At 55.7% G+C, this 14126-nt stretch overlaps 4 protein-coding genes across 5 annotated transcripts in view; 3 read left to right on the top strand and 1 right to left on the bottom strand.

The window, feature by feature from the left end:
* HUWE1 (HECT, UBA and WWE domain containing E3 ubiquitin protein ligase 1) overlaps nt 1–1792 on the top strand; it is a 103800-nt gene extending 102008 nt beyond the window's left edge. The window contains 1 exon segment of the mRNA XM_078147895.1: nt 1753–1792. Within this exon segment, the coding sequence (XP_078004021.1) occupies nt 1753–1792 (40 nt within the window).
* Nucleotides 1793–1934: 142 nt separating this feature from the next.
* HSD17B10 (hydroxysteroid 17-beta dehydrogenase 10) lies at nt 1935–4211 on the top strand. Of its 2 annotated transcripts, none has more exons than XM_020976537.2 (6): nt 1935–2051; nt 2467–2631; nt 2813–2977; nt 3235–3363; nt 3458–3566; nt 3863–4211. In XM_020976537.2, the coding sequence occupies exons 1-6, from the start codon at nt 2028–2030 to the stop codon at nt 4051–4053; spliced, it is 783 nt and encodes a 260-aa protein (XP_020832196.1). In that variant the 5' UTR covers nt 1935–2027; the 3' UTR covers nt 4054–4211. The 2 variants fall into 2 exon arrangements, with proteins under 2 accessions (XP_020832196.1, XP_020832197.1); XM_020976538.2 differs by having other exon boundaries at nt 1967–2051; nt 2421–2631.
* A 5-nt stretch (nt 4212–4216) lies between these two features.
* On the bottom strand, nt 4217–8604 carry RIBC1 (RIB43A domain with coiled-coils 1). Its single transcript, XM_020976540.2, has 8 exons — nt 8515–8604; nt 8007–8106; nt 7145–7277; nt 6535–6615; nt 6116–6457; nt 5173–5291; nt 4419–4813; nt 4217–4344 (listed from the first exon to the last, which is right to left on the bottom strand). Exons 3-8 carry the CDS (start codon nt 7263–7265, stop codon nt 4263–4265), a joined length of 1140 nt encoding a protein of 379 aa, XP_020832199.1. The 5' UTR covers nt 7266–7277; nt 8007–8106; nt 8515–8604; the 3' UTR covers nt 4217–4262.
* On the top strand, nt 8596–12139 carry LOC144455020 (uncharacterized). The gene is made up of 3 exons (XM_078147896.1): nt 8596–8650; nt 8735–9049; nt 11812–12139. The coding sequence occupies exons 1-3, from the start codon at nt 8596–8598 to the stop codon at nt 11886–11888; spliced, it is 447 nt and encodes a 148-aa protein (XP_078004022.1). The 3' UTR covers nt 11889–12139.
* The last annotated feature ends 1987 nt before the right edge of the window (nt 12140–14126 follow it).

Genomic DNA, 14126 nt, shown 5'->3' on the forward strand with positions numbered 1-14126 from the left:
AATCTTTGCAGCAAGTTTCTCTGATAAAGGTCATATTTCTAAGAAACATAGGGACGTGATCTAAATGAATAAGAATAAAAACCATTTCCTAATTGATGAGTGGTCAAAAGATATGAACAGGCAGTTTTCTGAGGAAGAAATCCAAGCTATCAATAGCCACACACACAAAACGCTGTGAATCACTAATAACTAGAAGCAATTTCTACAACAGCATTTTAAAGACAAGCAACTTCACAAGACTAAGGAAGTCGGAGTCCGGTCCCAGTGATCAGCCGCATGGATCATCACTTTGCCTACTGATAAAGAAGGCGTGGACTCCAAGTGCAGATGGAGATGGATGGGGGGGGGGACGACGACATGATCATTGTGGGCATTTATTTTGCTTGACCACACAAGGGATTTTGGGTTTTTTTTATTTTTCAGTGGGAGTGAGGTGGTTGAGGGAGAGAACTCGAACCTGGAAATAAAATTAAATTGCGTTCGCCTCCATAGAAACATGTATGTTCTGGTATAGCCCCACATCCCCAAATGTCTCCGGCTTTCTGCATCTTAACCTCCAGGGGCAGAAAGAACGAAGGAAGTGCTTTGTTGCTTCTTTATTCTTTGAGATTTCTGATTTATTGCAGCTTTGATCATTGTTCTCAAGTCTTTCAAAAATATTCTAATTGTATATATTGTTCTCCTCACTTTGCTCTTCAACACTTCACAAAGCATCTTAACAATGCCTGACTGATGATCATACTTTAAGGTGCACTAAGCGCTTTACAGATGTCTCATTGGATCCTCGCCACAGTCTTCAGAACTAGGTGCTATCATTAAGCCCATTTTATAGATAAGAAAACTGAAACATAAAAGTGGTTAAGTGACTGGCCCAGGGTCACACACCTAGGACATGTCTGAGCTAGCACTGGAACTCAGCTCTTCCTGGCTCCAGGTCATACACGCTATCCTCCACATGAACTCGTTTCCTCTGAAATCGTTCATCTCATTATCTTAGTCTAAGGGCACAATGATTATTCATTATATTCATATACTAGTTTGTTCAGCCATTCCCCAAATATGGCACCCTGTCAGCTTTCAGTTTTCCCTCGGCACACAAAGCACCTTTTTCTGGGCTCTCTTTGGCACTGCTTGCCGGGTCCCGGGGCGTGTGTGTAGGGGCGGGGCGGGGCGGCCATTAGGAATGTTCTGGGCATACCAGCTCACAGCTCCGCCGACAGCGCACAGCCCCTTAAGAATGTGGCATTTTCTTTTTTTGGTCTTCTTTGTCAACCTCCCAGTTGTTCAAATGTGCATTTCTCTCTATATATTCATCAAAGAAACTAGTGCAGAATTTTTTCCCAAGGTATTTGTTACCCATCCTAACTTGGGGTACAAGAGAGACAGTTAGGACTCGAGAAGATGGCCACATATAAATCTGGGGATCTATTAAAGAAGTGGAAATTTCTTGGGGATCCGGGTTTCTTTGGTGGGGTCGTTGTTCCCCAGCTCTCCCCCCCACCCCCATCCCTGGCTGGAAGTCCAGGTCAGGTGAAGCAGGGATGACCAGAAGTGCCCTGGGCAAAGGTTGGCGGGGCTTGGGGACTGGAGAGGCAGGGAAGGAGGGAGGGGCGGAGCGGGCCTCAATCAGTGAGTTCCCTCCGAGTTTTTCTCCATTCCGTACCTAGGCTGAAGGGCCATGGAGGCCGCACCCAGGTTTGGACCAATCAGCGACGGTTCCTGTGGCACTCCCCTTCCCATTGGCCTCCGCAGCTTCCTTGGGCGGGAGGAGGACCACAGGAAGAGGTCATAGTCTTCCCCTTGAGGAAGGGGAATCTAGGCCAATCAGCAGCGGCTCCGTTGGCCTTTGCCCCGCCCATCGGCTCCCGCGACTCCTTGGGCCACCACCTTCCTCCACAGCTCCCCCCCCCCGCCCCACCCTGGGTCTGGCCCAATCAGCGGCGGGCCCTCAGCCCCTACACGCTGCCCGTTAGTTGTCTTGCCTCTGAGCGCAGAGAACCACACGCACAAACTGAGCTGTGGCGGCGATGCGAGGCATCCGGAACCTGCAGGTAGCCGTGGTCTCCTCGTGCCCTCGGGCCGGCTGGGCGAGAGGAAGGGCCGAGGAGGACACCCCCTACCCCCAACCCCGATCTCCAGGCCCGATCGATTCGGGGGCTTGTGGGTTACAGCCCAGCCGCCGCGCCGTTGGCCTGGTCACCTTGCTTAGCCTCAGTTTCCCCTCAGCAAGCCAGGAGCTCTACGGTTCTGTGTGATCGGAGCCTTGCTGGCCCCAGTGACTGGGACCAGATGGAGCCACCTCCGCTGCCTCCTCCCCTTCCTCTACCTCTCCGCAGCCAGGGATGGGGGGAGGGGCAGCTCCCCAGCTCAGCTCCTTAAATCCTTAGATCTCAGCCTCCCTCCCCACACCCCCGATGCAGAAGCCCGGAGACGGCCTGGCTATTTCTCACTGAGCGATTCGTGCAGGGCATGGTTGGCGTGGTGACAGGAGGGGCATCAGGCCTGGGCCAGGCCACCATCCGAAGACTGGTCAAACATGGGGCCCAGGCCGTCATCATGGACTTGCCCCACTCATCTGGTGAAGCCCTGGCAAAGGAGCTGGGGGCTTCTTGTGCCTTCACCCCCACCGATGTATGTCTGCGTCTGCTTCCCCGCCACACTCGAGGTGGGAGGGTGGGCAGGGGGCTTCCCAGCTCATGGTGGTTGGGAGAGATTCAAGAGGCCTGGGCTTTCCTGCCAGAAATCCTGGAGGCAGGCCTGCTCTGCCTTGGGCAACTAGCTGATGCTTCCCCTCCCTCTTCTTCCCGGTCAGGTAACCTCTGAAGCAGATGTACAGAGGGCCCTGACCTTGGCCAGGGAGAAATTTGGCCGGGTGGACATTGCCGTTAATTGTGCTGGCATAGCTGTGGCCTCCAAGACTTACAACTTCAAGAACAGTCAGGCACATTCCCTGGAGGCCTTCCAGAAGGTGATCCAGGTATGTCAGGGAAGGGGGTGGGTCCTGAGCCCTGACCCCTGCCCTCGGATCCCAGTTCTCCACTCCCTGGCTCTCCTACTACTCTGCCTTCTGGGAGAGTTAGAAAGGATCCTGGGGCCCACAAATGCAGCCAAGTCCCTCATGTGACAGAGGGCCAAACTAAAGCCAAGGCTCCTTAACTCCCAAAGGCTTTCAAGCCCAGGTCATATGAGCCCAAAGATACTACCACTGAGTTCTTCCTTCCCGCTTCCTCCCAGGTAAACCTAATTGGCACCTTCAATGTGATCCGACTCGCTGCTGGGGAGATGGCCAAGAATGAGCCTGATGAGGATGGACACCGGGGTGTTATCATCAACACGGCCAGCGTGGCTGCCTTCGAGGGCCAGGTATGCCAGCCACTTCGATAGCCAGCATGATGAGGTTGGGGGCCCCCCCGGCCTCCTTGGTCACAGCTGACTTGCTTTCACCCCTTGTTCCCAGGTTGGCCAAATTGCATATTCTGCGTCCAAGGGGGGCATTGTGGGGATGACTCTGCCTGCAGCCCGGGACCTAGCCCCCATGGGGATCCGGGTGGTCACCATTGCTCCAGGTAGGGCTCTGGTATCTCCCCAAGGTCCCTTTCAACCCTGCTGCTGGCCCCAGGATGAGCCAACTCTAAACCTGTCTCAGAGGACTGAAAGGGAGAATATACCCTAAAGAGGTCATCAAACCCTATTTGACAGAGGGGGAAACTGAGGGTCAGGGAAAGGGAGAGCCTTGGCCAAAGTCAGAACTCATGGGACAGAGGCTAGCAGGGCCTCAGACAGGGGTCATCCAGTTTGGAAACCCACTTGTCTTGGAGTACTGCAGTGGCTCGATAAATGGTGGCTATTGTTATTTTTCCAGGCCTGTTTGAGACACCCCTCCTGTTGGGACTCCCTGAAAAGGTCCGCTCCTTCCTTGCCCGTCAAGTGCCCTTCCCCAACCGCCTGGGAGATCCAGCAGAATATGCCCATCTTGTGCAGACTATCGTAGAAAACCCCCTGCTCAATGGTGAGGTGATCCGTCTGGATGGAGGTATCCGCATGCAGCCCTGATGCTCGAAGCCTAGGCTCTGGGCGCCTACCCTGGCCTCTCTCAGACAACAGGGGCACCAGGGCCTCTGCCTTCAATGCCTTCACCTCTGGTGCCTAATAAAGGTCATTTCTCTGGGCTCTGTGGGACAGCAGGGCTGGAGAGGAGCACGTGTTAGTGACACAGTGTGGATGCCCAAAGTCACTTTATTTGCCCACCGTCGCCTGGGTCCTCAGCGGCTGCTGGTGTTGAACTGGAGGTGGAAGTGGGCCGTGGGCTGGTTGGTGTATACTGCTTTGTCCAGGTGGTCCCTCCTGAAAGGCAGAGTAGGTGTCAGCTCCCGACCCCTGCCCGAACCCCGGGCCCAGCCGCCTCCTTCCTCACGCACTGAGCCTGCTGCTCTCGGGCCAGCTGCTTGTTGTACGCGTCGAGGTCCCGCCGCAGCTTCCGTGCTTGCACCTGCTGCTTGTGTTTCAGCTGGCAAGCAGCCCAAGCAGCCAACTGATCCTGGAGGGCCCACTTGGCTTCCAGGCGCCACTCGGCCTGCCGCCGGCGCTGGGCCTCGAGGTGCTGGGCTGCCTGCTCCTTCTGGATGGCAGCTGTTTGCTCAGGGGTCATGCCCTTCCAGTGCTCCAGGACCACCCGATGTGGGACCAAGGGGTTCGAGGAGACAGAAGGGTTCTCTGTCAGCATGTCGCTGGTCAGGTGATTGTAGATCTCATTGAGGTTGTCATCCTGCTCCCTCTGGCGGGCCAGACATCGCTGTGCCTCCACCTCTATGGCCTGGGTGGGGGAAGGGTGGCAGCTCAGGGTTAGGGTTTGCCCTAACCGTTGCCCCAGGGCAGCTGCTGAGGCTCAGAGAGTGGAAGGGGTTTCCCCGAAGTGACCTAGGCTGGACTGTGGCCCCAGAATTGGCATCCTCACCCAAACCCTCCTCAAAGCCAGGGAGCCCCCTTTTCCCTAGACTGAGGCCCCTTTGGAGTATGGTATGTGGAGTCCTCCTGCAGCAGGGTCTGCCCTTCTGCCAGCCCTGAGCGGCATCAGGCCAGGGGCAGGGAGGAAGAGGAGTCGGTCTGGGCTCCCAAGCACAGTTTCTGAAAGCTTGGATTTGAGTGTGTAGGCAGGGTGGGGAGCCATGGCACCTGAGCCCTGTTGTAATTAGCCACAGCCACAGCCATGGCTTTTCGGCAGGCAGCTTCCAAATCCTCCAGGTGAGTGGCTCGAAGATCCATCTCTATCCGCTTCCGGTCATCTAGAATCTCTGTAGGGAGGGAGGGATCTGCTGGTCAGCAAACACATGTTTGGGGCAGGGTCCTAGCTTCAGCACCAAGAGCACAAAGATGAAAAACACCGCAAAACCCCTCAAAGACTTGGTGGAAAAGGGGGCAGCCTGGAAAGTAGCGAGCATAGGGAGAGTAGCAGAGGGCTCCTAGTGGAGACTCGCCTATATTTTTAGTTGAGGAAATGGAGGCAGACAGAAAGGAAATGACTTGGCCAGTAAGTGTCTGAGGCTGGTTTGAACACTGGGCCTAATTTCAGGCCCAGCATTCCATGCACTGTGGTGCCCCCTAGCGGCCACAAGGCCTCAGTTGAGCCTGGGAACAGCTAGGTAAGCTGAGGCCCAAAGAGGGGTAAACTAGCTTGTGGCTATGGTCTACTCTGTGTCTTCCCTGAACAGAATCCTGGAAAGCCCTAATTCTGATACTTCATAGCCATGTGACCTTGGGCGAGTTACCTGGCATCTCCCAGCCTCAGTTTGCCTTTCTGCCAAATGGGCATGATGCTAACTGCTGTTCCAACCTTCCAAAGGTCCAGTGAGTAGATGGCGAGGGTTGAGCACTGTATTGAGGGGTAGGGCCCCAGGAGCTAGTCCAGCTAGCTGGCAGTGCCTCGCCAAGGTTATGCAGGCAGAGCTGGGGTCTGTGCTAGCCATTCTGGGAGTATCTTCTCCTACCACACATCCCAGGTTGGCGGAGAGAGAGAAGGAAAGGCCCTTCCCCATCTATGCCCCCATCCCCCTGCAGATGGAAGGGGGCTGCACCCCCTTCGACTGGCTGTCCGCTGCGGTCTGCTCACTACTCTCACCTGAGTACTTCTCATCCCTCCTAGCCTGACGCTGCTCTTCCTGCTGACGGCTCAGTTCACGACGGGCCTGTTCGCGTTGTAGGCGCTGGCGGGTAGCTTGGCCCAAGTCTTCCCCAGCAAAGCGCTGCATGCTGGAGGGCCCACAGTGGGGGTCCAGGTCGCCCACTCGGAGTGGCTTCTTCCGAAGCCTTGCTGGGTCAGACAGGTCAAAGTCTCGGCGGTCCTGGGGCTGCTGCTCCCGCTCACGGAAGGCCTGTGCTTGCTGGGTTACCTGCCGGGCATGCTGCAACTCCTCCTTCTCCAGCAGCTGGGTCACCAGGTCACACTGGACCCGGCTGGCATCTGCAAGGGGAGGATTACTGGTGGTTATGGGGCCCAGGACCCAGGCCCTTCCTGTGCACCCTCTCCAGGGCTCTTACCAAAGGCTGCCTCACGAGCCCGCTCAGCATCTTCTCGCCTTTTCTGCTCCTGCACTTGGTTCTTCAGGGTTTCACATCCACCTGCCATAGATCATGGGATGGTCCCACCCCACAATCCCCAGCACTCTGAACTGCTTGCTGGGATTTGGATGGGCCCTGTCCCACCCTCCACCTGCTAAGATGGGGTGGGTTGGGTCAGTTCTTTCCCTCCATGGAGCTTGGGGCCTTGGACAGAAAGGGAGAAAGGGAAAAGAGGCAAGAGGCAGCAGGCAAACAGTCTCTAAGAAATAGAAGCCCAACTTCTGGTCTGGGCTCTTCTAGCACCTCACTGTGAGACATTGGCCAAGTCACACTCTCTAAGCCTCAGCTTCCAGCTCTCCAAAACAAGGGGACTGAATTAGATGCTGAACTGTTCTTGGGAGAGGGGGGAAGTGCCCCTGGGCCTGGGCCTAATTCTGGTCACATTTCCTATTTCTGGTCCTCTTCCTAGGCTTGGGCCGGGTCATATCCTTCTTTCTGGTCTTATTCCTACTTCTGGGCCTAGTCCGGGGCCTGGCCTCGATCCTCTTCCTAGTCCCAAGATGGTTCAGTTCTGGCATCTTAGGGAAGCTCACCCCAATTACTCGGTTCCGAACATTAAAGATTCGGCTCTGCCTCTGTTTCTCCTGGTTCCTTCGGGCTTCAGTGGCCACAACATGCTTCTGCTCTGGTTGGATGTCTACCTTATACATTCTGACTTGAGACTGAAAGAGACAGGAGCACTTAATGGCTACTCGAGATCATGTAGTCGATTCAACAAACAGTAAACACCTACTATGTGCTAGGCACAGAACAGATGAAACAGCCTCTGCCTTGTTAGGAACTGGAATTCTTTCAGGGGCCACAACTTTTACACTGGTAAGGAAATACCAAGTCATTTCAAGAGGGAGAGCCCACTAAGAACAGGGGTGAAGAGAAGCACGGGGGAGGGAGACGTTTCTCTCCAGTGGATCAGCCACTTTGTTTGCACATAATTGGTGGCATGTCATCTCTGCCATTAGAATGGGGCTTCCTGCAGGGCAGGCACTGATTTTGTCTTTCTCTGTATCCTCAGGTCGGCCCTGTGCCCTTACGCTGCTTGAAGGCAGTGGCCCCTATGCTGTGCTTTGAAGGAAGGGGAGGTGGAATCGAGGCAGAGTTTGGGACTTGTTGGGTTTGAGATTGCCATTGGTTGGCAATGACTTGGTGGCTCTGAGGTGTGACATGTAGCTAGAGTGAGCAGTGGGCCCAGCATAGAGCCTTGGGGGGAGCCAGATTTGGACAAGGACCACCCCTGAGTCAGGTGGGAGGAGAAGGGATGAACCAAGATGGGCAGCAGTGAGCTGAGGCTAGAGGAAATGCCCCTGATTTCAGGTGGGCTCACTTTGGACGGGGCAGTTTAATTTGAGTGGGGAGGTTGAGAGCCAGCCTGCAGTTCCTATCCTCAAGCATACCTCTCAGGTTGTTGGCGTCTTTTTTCAAGACTCAGTTTAGGAGTAAATTTCTGCGTGAATGTCCTTCCGCAATATTCTACAAACACTCTTAGTCCAGTGTCTATTTTACAGAGAAGGCAAGAGGAATGAGCCCAAAGTGAGTCCTGCCTCCAAACCCAGCTGAGGGTTGGGTTCAAATCCTCACTGGGTCTTTGACAGCTTTGGTGCTGGGCAAGCCCTCGATGCCCTCCCCTAGTCAGTGTCTCTCAGAGGGCCCTTTCAGCCCTAGGCCTGGCCTTCCGTGATCTGCTTGAAAGTGTCCCCATGACGGAAGGCAGGTTTGTGCGGAGAGTGGGGGGAAAGGGGACGTGTTGGAAGTTGGCCCCCAGATAAGCAGTGCCCCATGCCCATCCATACGGCCCTGCTCTTCTCCAGGCCCCCAGGCCAGCTCCCCTTCTCCCTCCCTTCCCCCCCACTCCGTGTTCTCGCCCCCAGCCCATCCATCTGTCCTCCCCACCAACGCCCTCACCTCCCCAGTGGGCTTGCTCCGACGCCAAGGAAGGCTTTCTTCTGAAGTTGAGGAAAAGAGACGAAGCGTCTCTCTGTTGCCATGGCAACGAAAGACGGGCTGATGCGCGTGCTCGCGCTCGGGCTGGAACCCGGGAGTCCGGAATCCCCCCCCCCGTCCCCGCCCCTTCTGGCCCGCCAGTCTAGCGCGTGCACGCCAACAAGGCAAAGAGCGCGTTGAGTCGGTGTCGAGAGAGGAGGTCCTTCGGCTTCGCCCTGCTCCCTTGCGCACGCGCAGGCCGAGAACTCGTCCGGGAGTCGGCGTCCCGGCGTCTCGCCGGTTCCTCACTACCCAAATGAGCACGCGCGCGGCTCCTCTCGCGCTGCTTGGTCGGCATTCGCGATCACCGGGCCCGGCTTTGCGCGGGTTTCGCTGTCTCCGTGGGCCCCGGCGGTCGCGGGCTCTCTGGAACTGCTCCAGATGGAGAACCCCAAGGCCCGCGAGGGGCAGCAGATCACCGGGCCCTCCCAGAGGTTCGCCGTCATCACCGGCTCAGGTAGGGCTTAGCACGACACGACCCCTGGCCGGAGTCGCAGATGGTCCGGTCCTTCCCCCCCCCCCCGCGGGCCCGGCCTAGGTGGTACGGCCGCCAGAGGGGCCCCACCTCCCTGCCGGAGTTCTGCGCTTGCGCGAAGTTCTGGAGCGGTGGAGGGGGCCTCCACCCCACCCCCCCGGCTGCGGGAGCCGGGTCAGGGGGCGCACACGTGGCTTTCGTTAAGAAAATGACTTGTGGGGTGCTCGCCGTCCCCGAGACTGAGCTTAGAGAGAGGGATGGGCCGGGGAGAAGGGCTGACTCTCACCGGGAGGTATCTGGGGGGCCTTGACTCCCCATCCAAATTCAGCACCCCCAGAAAGTCTCGCCTTTGATTCCCCCCTCCCCCCTTCCACGGACCAGCTCCCACACTCCAATAAGGCTGCCCGATCCTTAGGCTTCTTCATCAACAGCAGGGCACTTAGACCCTTGCCTTGATGGCCCCAGGGCCACAGCACTCCCTCCCCCTCCCCATTTCCCAGACTCCCCCAGCCTTACCCGGGACACCAGGAAGTTGGGAGCCTTGAGGTTTCATCTCCCCCAGTTTCCCCAGCTCCACCGTGGGGCCCCTTGGAAAGCAAGATGGAGTTGGGAAGGAACTCCTTGACCAGTTTGGTCCCATCTTTAGCCTTCCCAACAAATGAGTCAGATAGTCAGATGGGCTCTCCGGGAAGACCTGTGAGGAGGACAAATCCCACACCTTGAATCGTTTGGGACGTTGGCCTGACTTTAAGCCTCAGTGGGAAAGGCTGAGGAAGACGCCTGATCGCTAGGCCGAGGCCAAGCTGGAGGATGACAACAGTGTGAGTCACTCGGGGGGCAGGGACCATCCACTGTGCCGTGGGCCTACATCAGCCGGAATAATTAGAACAGCTGTGAGATGGAGAGCAACCTGGCAGATGAACGTGGATGAGGTGGAAGCTGAGGAGAAAGAGAAGAAGGAGGGGATAGAGTCAGAGGAGAAGGGAAGAGATCAAACGAGGCTGGGCCTGCCCTGGCTAGATGAGCCCAGAGAGGAGAGAGCAACACTTGGAATCGAGGGCCTTTGGGCCCCAAACATGGGAGGGTTCCAGTCAGTTACCCATATCTCTGGACCTATTGCCTTCTCTGTAAAAGCAGATGATCGAACTAAGTAATGTCTAAAGGTCCCTTCTATCTCATTCATTCTCTCTCTCATTCTCTGTATCTGTCTCTTCAGAACACAGGTGTGTGTATATGTGTGTGTGCGCACATGCCCATACCCACACACCCCAAACACCTGAAAAATTAACCCTAAATATATGCCATGTGTACAATATGCCGTGTGTGTAGGCTAGACACTAAGGATTTGGGGAACTTAGAGGAGGAAGAAGTAATTGGGGGGGGCAGCTAGGTGGCTCAGTGGATAGAGCACCGGCCCTGAAGTCAGGAGGACCTGAGTTCAAATCAGGCCTCACACTTAACAATTACTAGCTGTGTGACCCTGAGCAAGTCACTTAACCCTAATTGCCTCACCAAAAAGCAAAAACAAAGCAAAAAAAGAAGAGGCAAGCCAGGCTGGGCCCAAGGGACAGAAACTTCCTCAGCTGGGCCTGGAATACTGAGGGCTCATTGTGCTGTTAGAGAGGAGATGTTCAGAGACCTTCTGAGGTCCCATGTTGGACTCTTGAATGTCGGGAAGCCCTTCACACAAGTTTCTCCCTTGGCCATCATCATCATCTCTAAGGGTTCTTTGCCAATTTTCCAATTCAGAATGGAGGTGGTCCCTGGCATCCATCTGGAGCTCATGCCATTCTGCCCTCTCACCCTGTGGTGGGAGTGGCTCCCAGCAACTGTCCAACATTTATGCCTGGGAAGCCATCGAGATTGGTTATTGATTCGAGGACCTGAAGGGGAGGGCCCCCGGGCTGGGAGGCAGCTTCCTGCATACCTGCTTATGTCTGAGTAGGACTGTGTTTTCCCATTCCCCCATCCCATCCTTCTGCCATGACCAGTTCTTTTGAGGTACCTCTCCCCTCCAGAAGGCGGGAAACAGCCAGTGCCTTGTGAAGCCAGGCCAGGCAGGGTACTAGGGCTTAGTGCTTTCTGGGAGGAGAAGCCAGGGCTTGGCCCAGCCCAGCTGCCTCGGTGGCACCAGAGAGGCCAGGGCTGACCTTCTGCCTCTGCCAGCTGGGCCTAGAGCTTGCAGGACACTTGGACCAAAATGATCAAGGAGGAGGGGAATGCTTTGAGCAGCAGAAATTGACTGGGCATATTTAGGGTAGAAACAGTACATTTTGGCCCCTGACCTGAAGAGTGTGACAAGTTCCAGGAGACATCAGATGGTGAAGGAGGCACAGGCACCAGCTAGCTAGTTCAGAGTACTACCTCCGAGAAGCTCAAGGGCTTATTGGTGGAAGAGGCATCAGCCTGATTCTTCTTGGCCCCAGAGGGCCAGACCAGGAGCCTTGGTCCAAGGATGGATCCAGCAGAGAGAGTGGGCCCAGACAGTGTCCACAGGCCTTCTGGAAAGCTGGGTTGGCCTGGAGAATTTGACAGTTTTGCCTCTTGGCTTTCTCTCCTCCATATTTCTAGCCCTGCCCCCCCAGTGCTTTAGGGGTCTCCAGAGCAGGCCAAAAAGGCAGATCAGAAAGGAGCTTCGATAGTCTGAGGGGAGAACAGGACCTTCCAGAGTGAGTATGTTACCAGGGCCTATGGGGGGAAGAGGTCACTGGCTTCTTTTTGCTTTTAGTTTTTTTTCTCTCTAGCAAGGGGACTGTTATCATCAAGGTGTTATCAGCAAGGCCTCACCCGCTCCCCAGATGCCAACCCTGACAAGCAGTAGTGCATCCTGGCTTTGTGTGGACAGCAGAGCAGCAGAAGGCAGACCTGGAGCCAGGCAAAGGGGTCCAGGGACTCCAAGCTGTAGACCAGGGCTTCTGGCCTTGTTGATGTCATTTGGCAGCAAATCCTGGCCTGTGTGCTGAAGCCATCCCTGTGAGTGGGCCATTCCTGTCTTGGCGTGGGGTGGGAGGAGCCTGTGGCCTCCTGGAGGGTCATGTCTACCCTGAAATAAAGTTGGAAATCGTTCTTTTAGATGGAATCCAATGCCAGTTTTCATTCATAAGCAGTCCAAAAATGAGAGGCAGTGGGTAGTTCCCCATATCTAACCCTGAGGTTTCCAAGGAGAGGGCCTGATGACCACTTAGAAGGAAAACAAAGTCCCATATAGATAGGGCTTGGACTCAATCTTAGTTCCCTTCATTGATCAGGGAGATTCTGAGACCATGATGGGAGGTAGCACATCCTAGGCCCAAGTCTGCCCTGAGCTGCCTGACTTTGGCCTCCTGAGCCCTGGATCCCTCAGGGAAGGAACCCTGGGCTAGACTACAGCCTGAGGAGGAGGAGGCAGGTGGGAAGACCTAGTGGCCTGGGGTCAGGACTCAGCAGGTTCTAAGCCCCATCAGCCTGGAGTGAGGTAGATTGAGGAAGTGACCTGGGGCCTGAGGGACAGAAGGGAGCTCCCCTTCCCAGGACCTTGAAAATTTCTCCTTGTGGATTTGCAGTTTGAAGATTGGGACTGGCTCCTGATAGGAGCAGCACTAGGGTTGTGCCATATTGCTGTCTAAGGCCTTTTGTCCCTTTCAAAGGACACAGCAAGTTAGGTGGGCCTAAGGCCTCCTCTGACAGGGGCGGGGGGGGGGGGGGGAGGGGAGGAGCCAGGCCTTTGCCTTTTCCTGCCAGGCTGAGGGCCCAGTGGTGGGATTCAGGGAATGAGATATGGGGCCTTCCTGTCTGGGACCTGCAGGGTTAAAAATCCCTCTCTGCCAAGTTCTTTGGAACCCATTGTCATGGGAACCAGTTTGGCAGCCTAGCCAGTGTTCAGAGCTAAGGTGGGGGTTGGAGGTTGGGGGTGGGGTGGATGGGCAGGCAGTGGGTGGCTTCTGGTTTCTTCTCTAGGAACCACAGGGCCTGTGAGCTGGAACTCTCTTCTGTTCTGCCCCGCCCTGCCCAACCCAGGACTGCAGAACACAACATCAATAAGATTGGCAGTCCTCGGGTAGAATCTCAGAACACACTGGCTGACCAAGAAAGGATCTTGGAGGCCTCTACTCTGACTCCTTGGTTTTAGTGAGCTTGGGGAAGGGACTTGATCAAAATCACACAGCAGTTAATGAGTATCTCAGTGGCTGAGCTGAGCTGAGCCTAGACCGGTGCCCATATTTGACTTTTTCCTAGGGATTTCCTGCTTGTAGTTTGTCCCTTTGGAGCCTTCAAGAAACAGACCATGGGCCACCTTGTCTTCTCTGCCTGCCAACCAGCAGCCTGAGCCTTGTTATCCTTCACAGCTCCATCCTGGCTTGACCCTGTGCCCTACCCCCATATCCCCTAGCAGCTTTCCCTGCCTTGGGCCAAAGTCACCCATCTAACTCACTAGAACCCACCCACAAGCCAGCAGCACTGCTGCTCCCCCTCTCTTCCCTCCCCCCCTCCTCTGTAGCTGGTCATGTGGGTAGGCAGGCAGGCAGGCTAGGATGCCAGGAGGCATTGACATGCCTGCACACGTGTGTGTGTGTGTGTGTGTGTGTGTGTGTGTGTGTGTGTGTGTCTGTCTGTCTGTGTCTGTGTGACTTGGGGGTGAGAGGGGAAGCAGAGCTGCTGCTGGGCAGCCTCATGCCCAGAGAAGCCTTGGCTTTGGGAGGGGAAGGGACTTATTTGGACCTGGCCCTTCTCAAGCTGTGCTGACCTTTCATCCCCATATCACAGCAAGTCACACTCCTTATTCCAGGCTATCTGGGCCTCTGGCAGATTTCCCTGACCCCTTTTCTTACTGTCCTCCAACCACCACCCCCTACCTAGAGTTCAGAGGAGGCTCCTCTGCTGGAGAGTACCTCAGAGGTCAAGTCCAACCCTCTCATTGGGCAAATGGGAAACTGAGGCTCTGAGTGAGGTTAAGAGAATTACCCAAGGTCACACAGCTAGGAAGAGGTGGGATTTGAGCTCTGGTGTCTTTGGGGATGCTGTGCTGAGAAGGCATGCAGGCAAGTCTGTGCCCCTAATCCCAAGGAAGGAATCTGACAGC

This window comes from Phascolarctos cinereus, unplaced genomic scaffold (assembly GCF_003287225.1).
Source record: "Phascolarctos cinereus isolate Bilbo 61053 unplaced genomic scaffold, phaCin_HiC Scaffold_8;HRSCAF=390, whole genome shotgun sequence".
Taxonomy (NCBI): Eukaryota; Metazoa; Chordata; class Mammalia; order Diprotodontia; family Phascolarctidae; genus Phascolarctos; species Phascolarctos cinereus.

Coding starts and splice junctions, on each gene's coding strand:
- RIBC1 (XM_020976540.2), bottom strand. CDS start 7,265: ATGTATAAGGTAGACATCCAACCAGAGCAGAAGCATGTTGTGGCCACT. Junction 6,458..6,534: donor GGCTCGTGAGGCAGCCTTTG/GTAAGAGCCCTG, acceptor CTCCCCTTGCAG/ATGCCAGCCGGGTCCAGTGT. Junction 5,292..6,115: donor GAGGGATGAGAAGTACTCAG/GTGAGAGTAGTG, acceptor CCCTCCCTACAG/AGATTCTAGATGACCGGAAG.
- LOC144455020 (XM_078147896.1), top strand. CDS start 8,596: ATGGCAACGAAAGACGGGCTGATGCGCGTGCTCGCGCTCGGGCTGGAA. Junction 8,651..8,734: donor GCTCGGGCTGGAACCCGGGA/GTCCGGAATCCC, acceptor GAGCGCGTTGAG/TCGGTGTCGAGAGAGGAGGT. Junction 9,050..11,811: donor CGCCGTCATCACCGGCTCAG/GTAGGGCTTAGC, acceptor TTTTCTCTCTAG/CAAGGGGACTGTTATCATCA.
- HSD17B10 (XM_020976537.2), top strand. CDS start 2,028: ATGCGAGGCATCCGGAACCTGCAG. Junction 2,052..2,466: donor GAGGCATCCGGAACCTGCAG/GTAGCCGTGGTC, acceptor CGATTCGTGCAG/GGCATGGTTGGCGTGGTGAC. Junction 2,632..2,812: donor GTGCCTTCACCCCCACCGAT/GTATGTCTGCGT, acceptor CTTCCCGGTCAG/GTAACCTCTGAAGCAGATGT.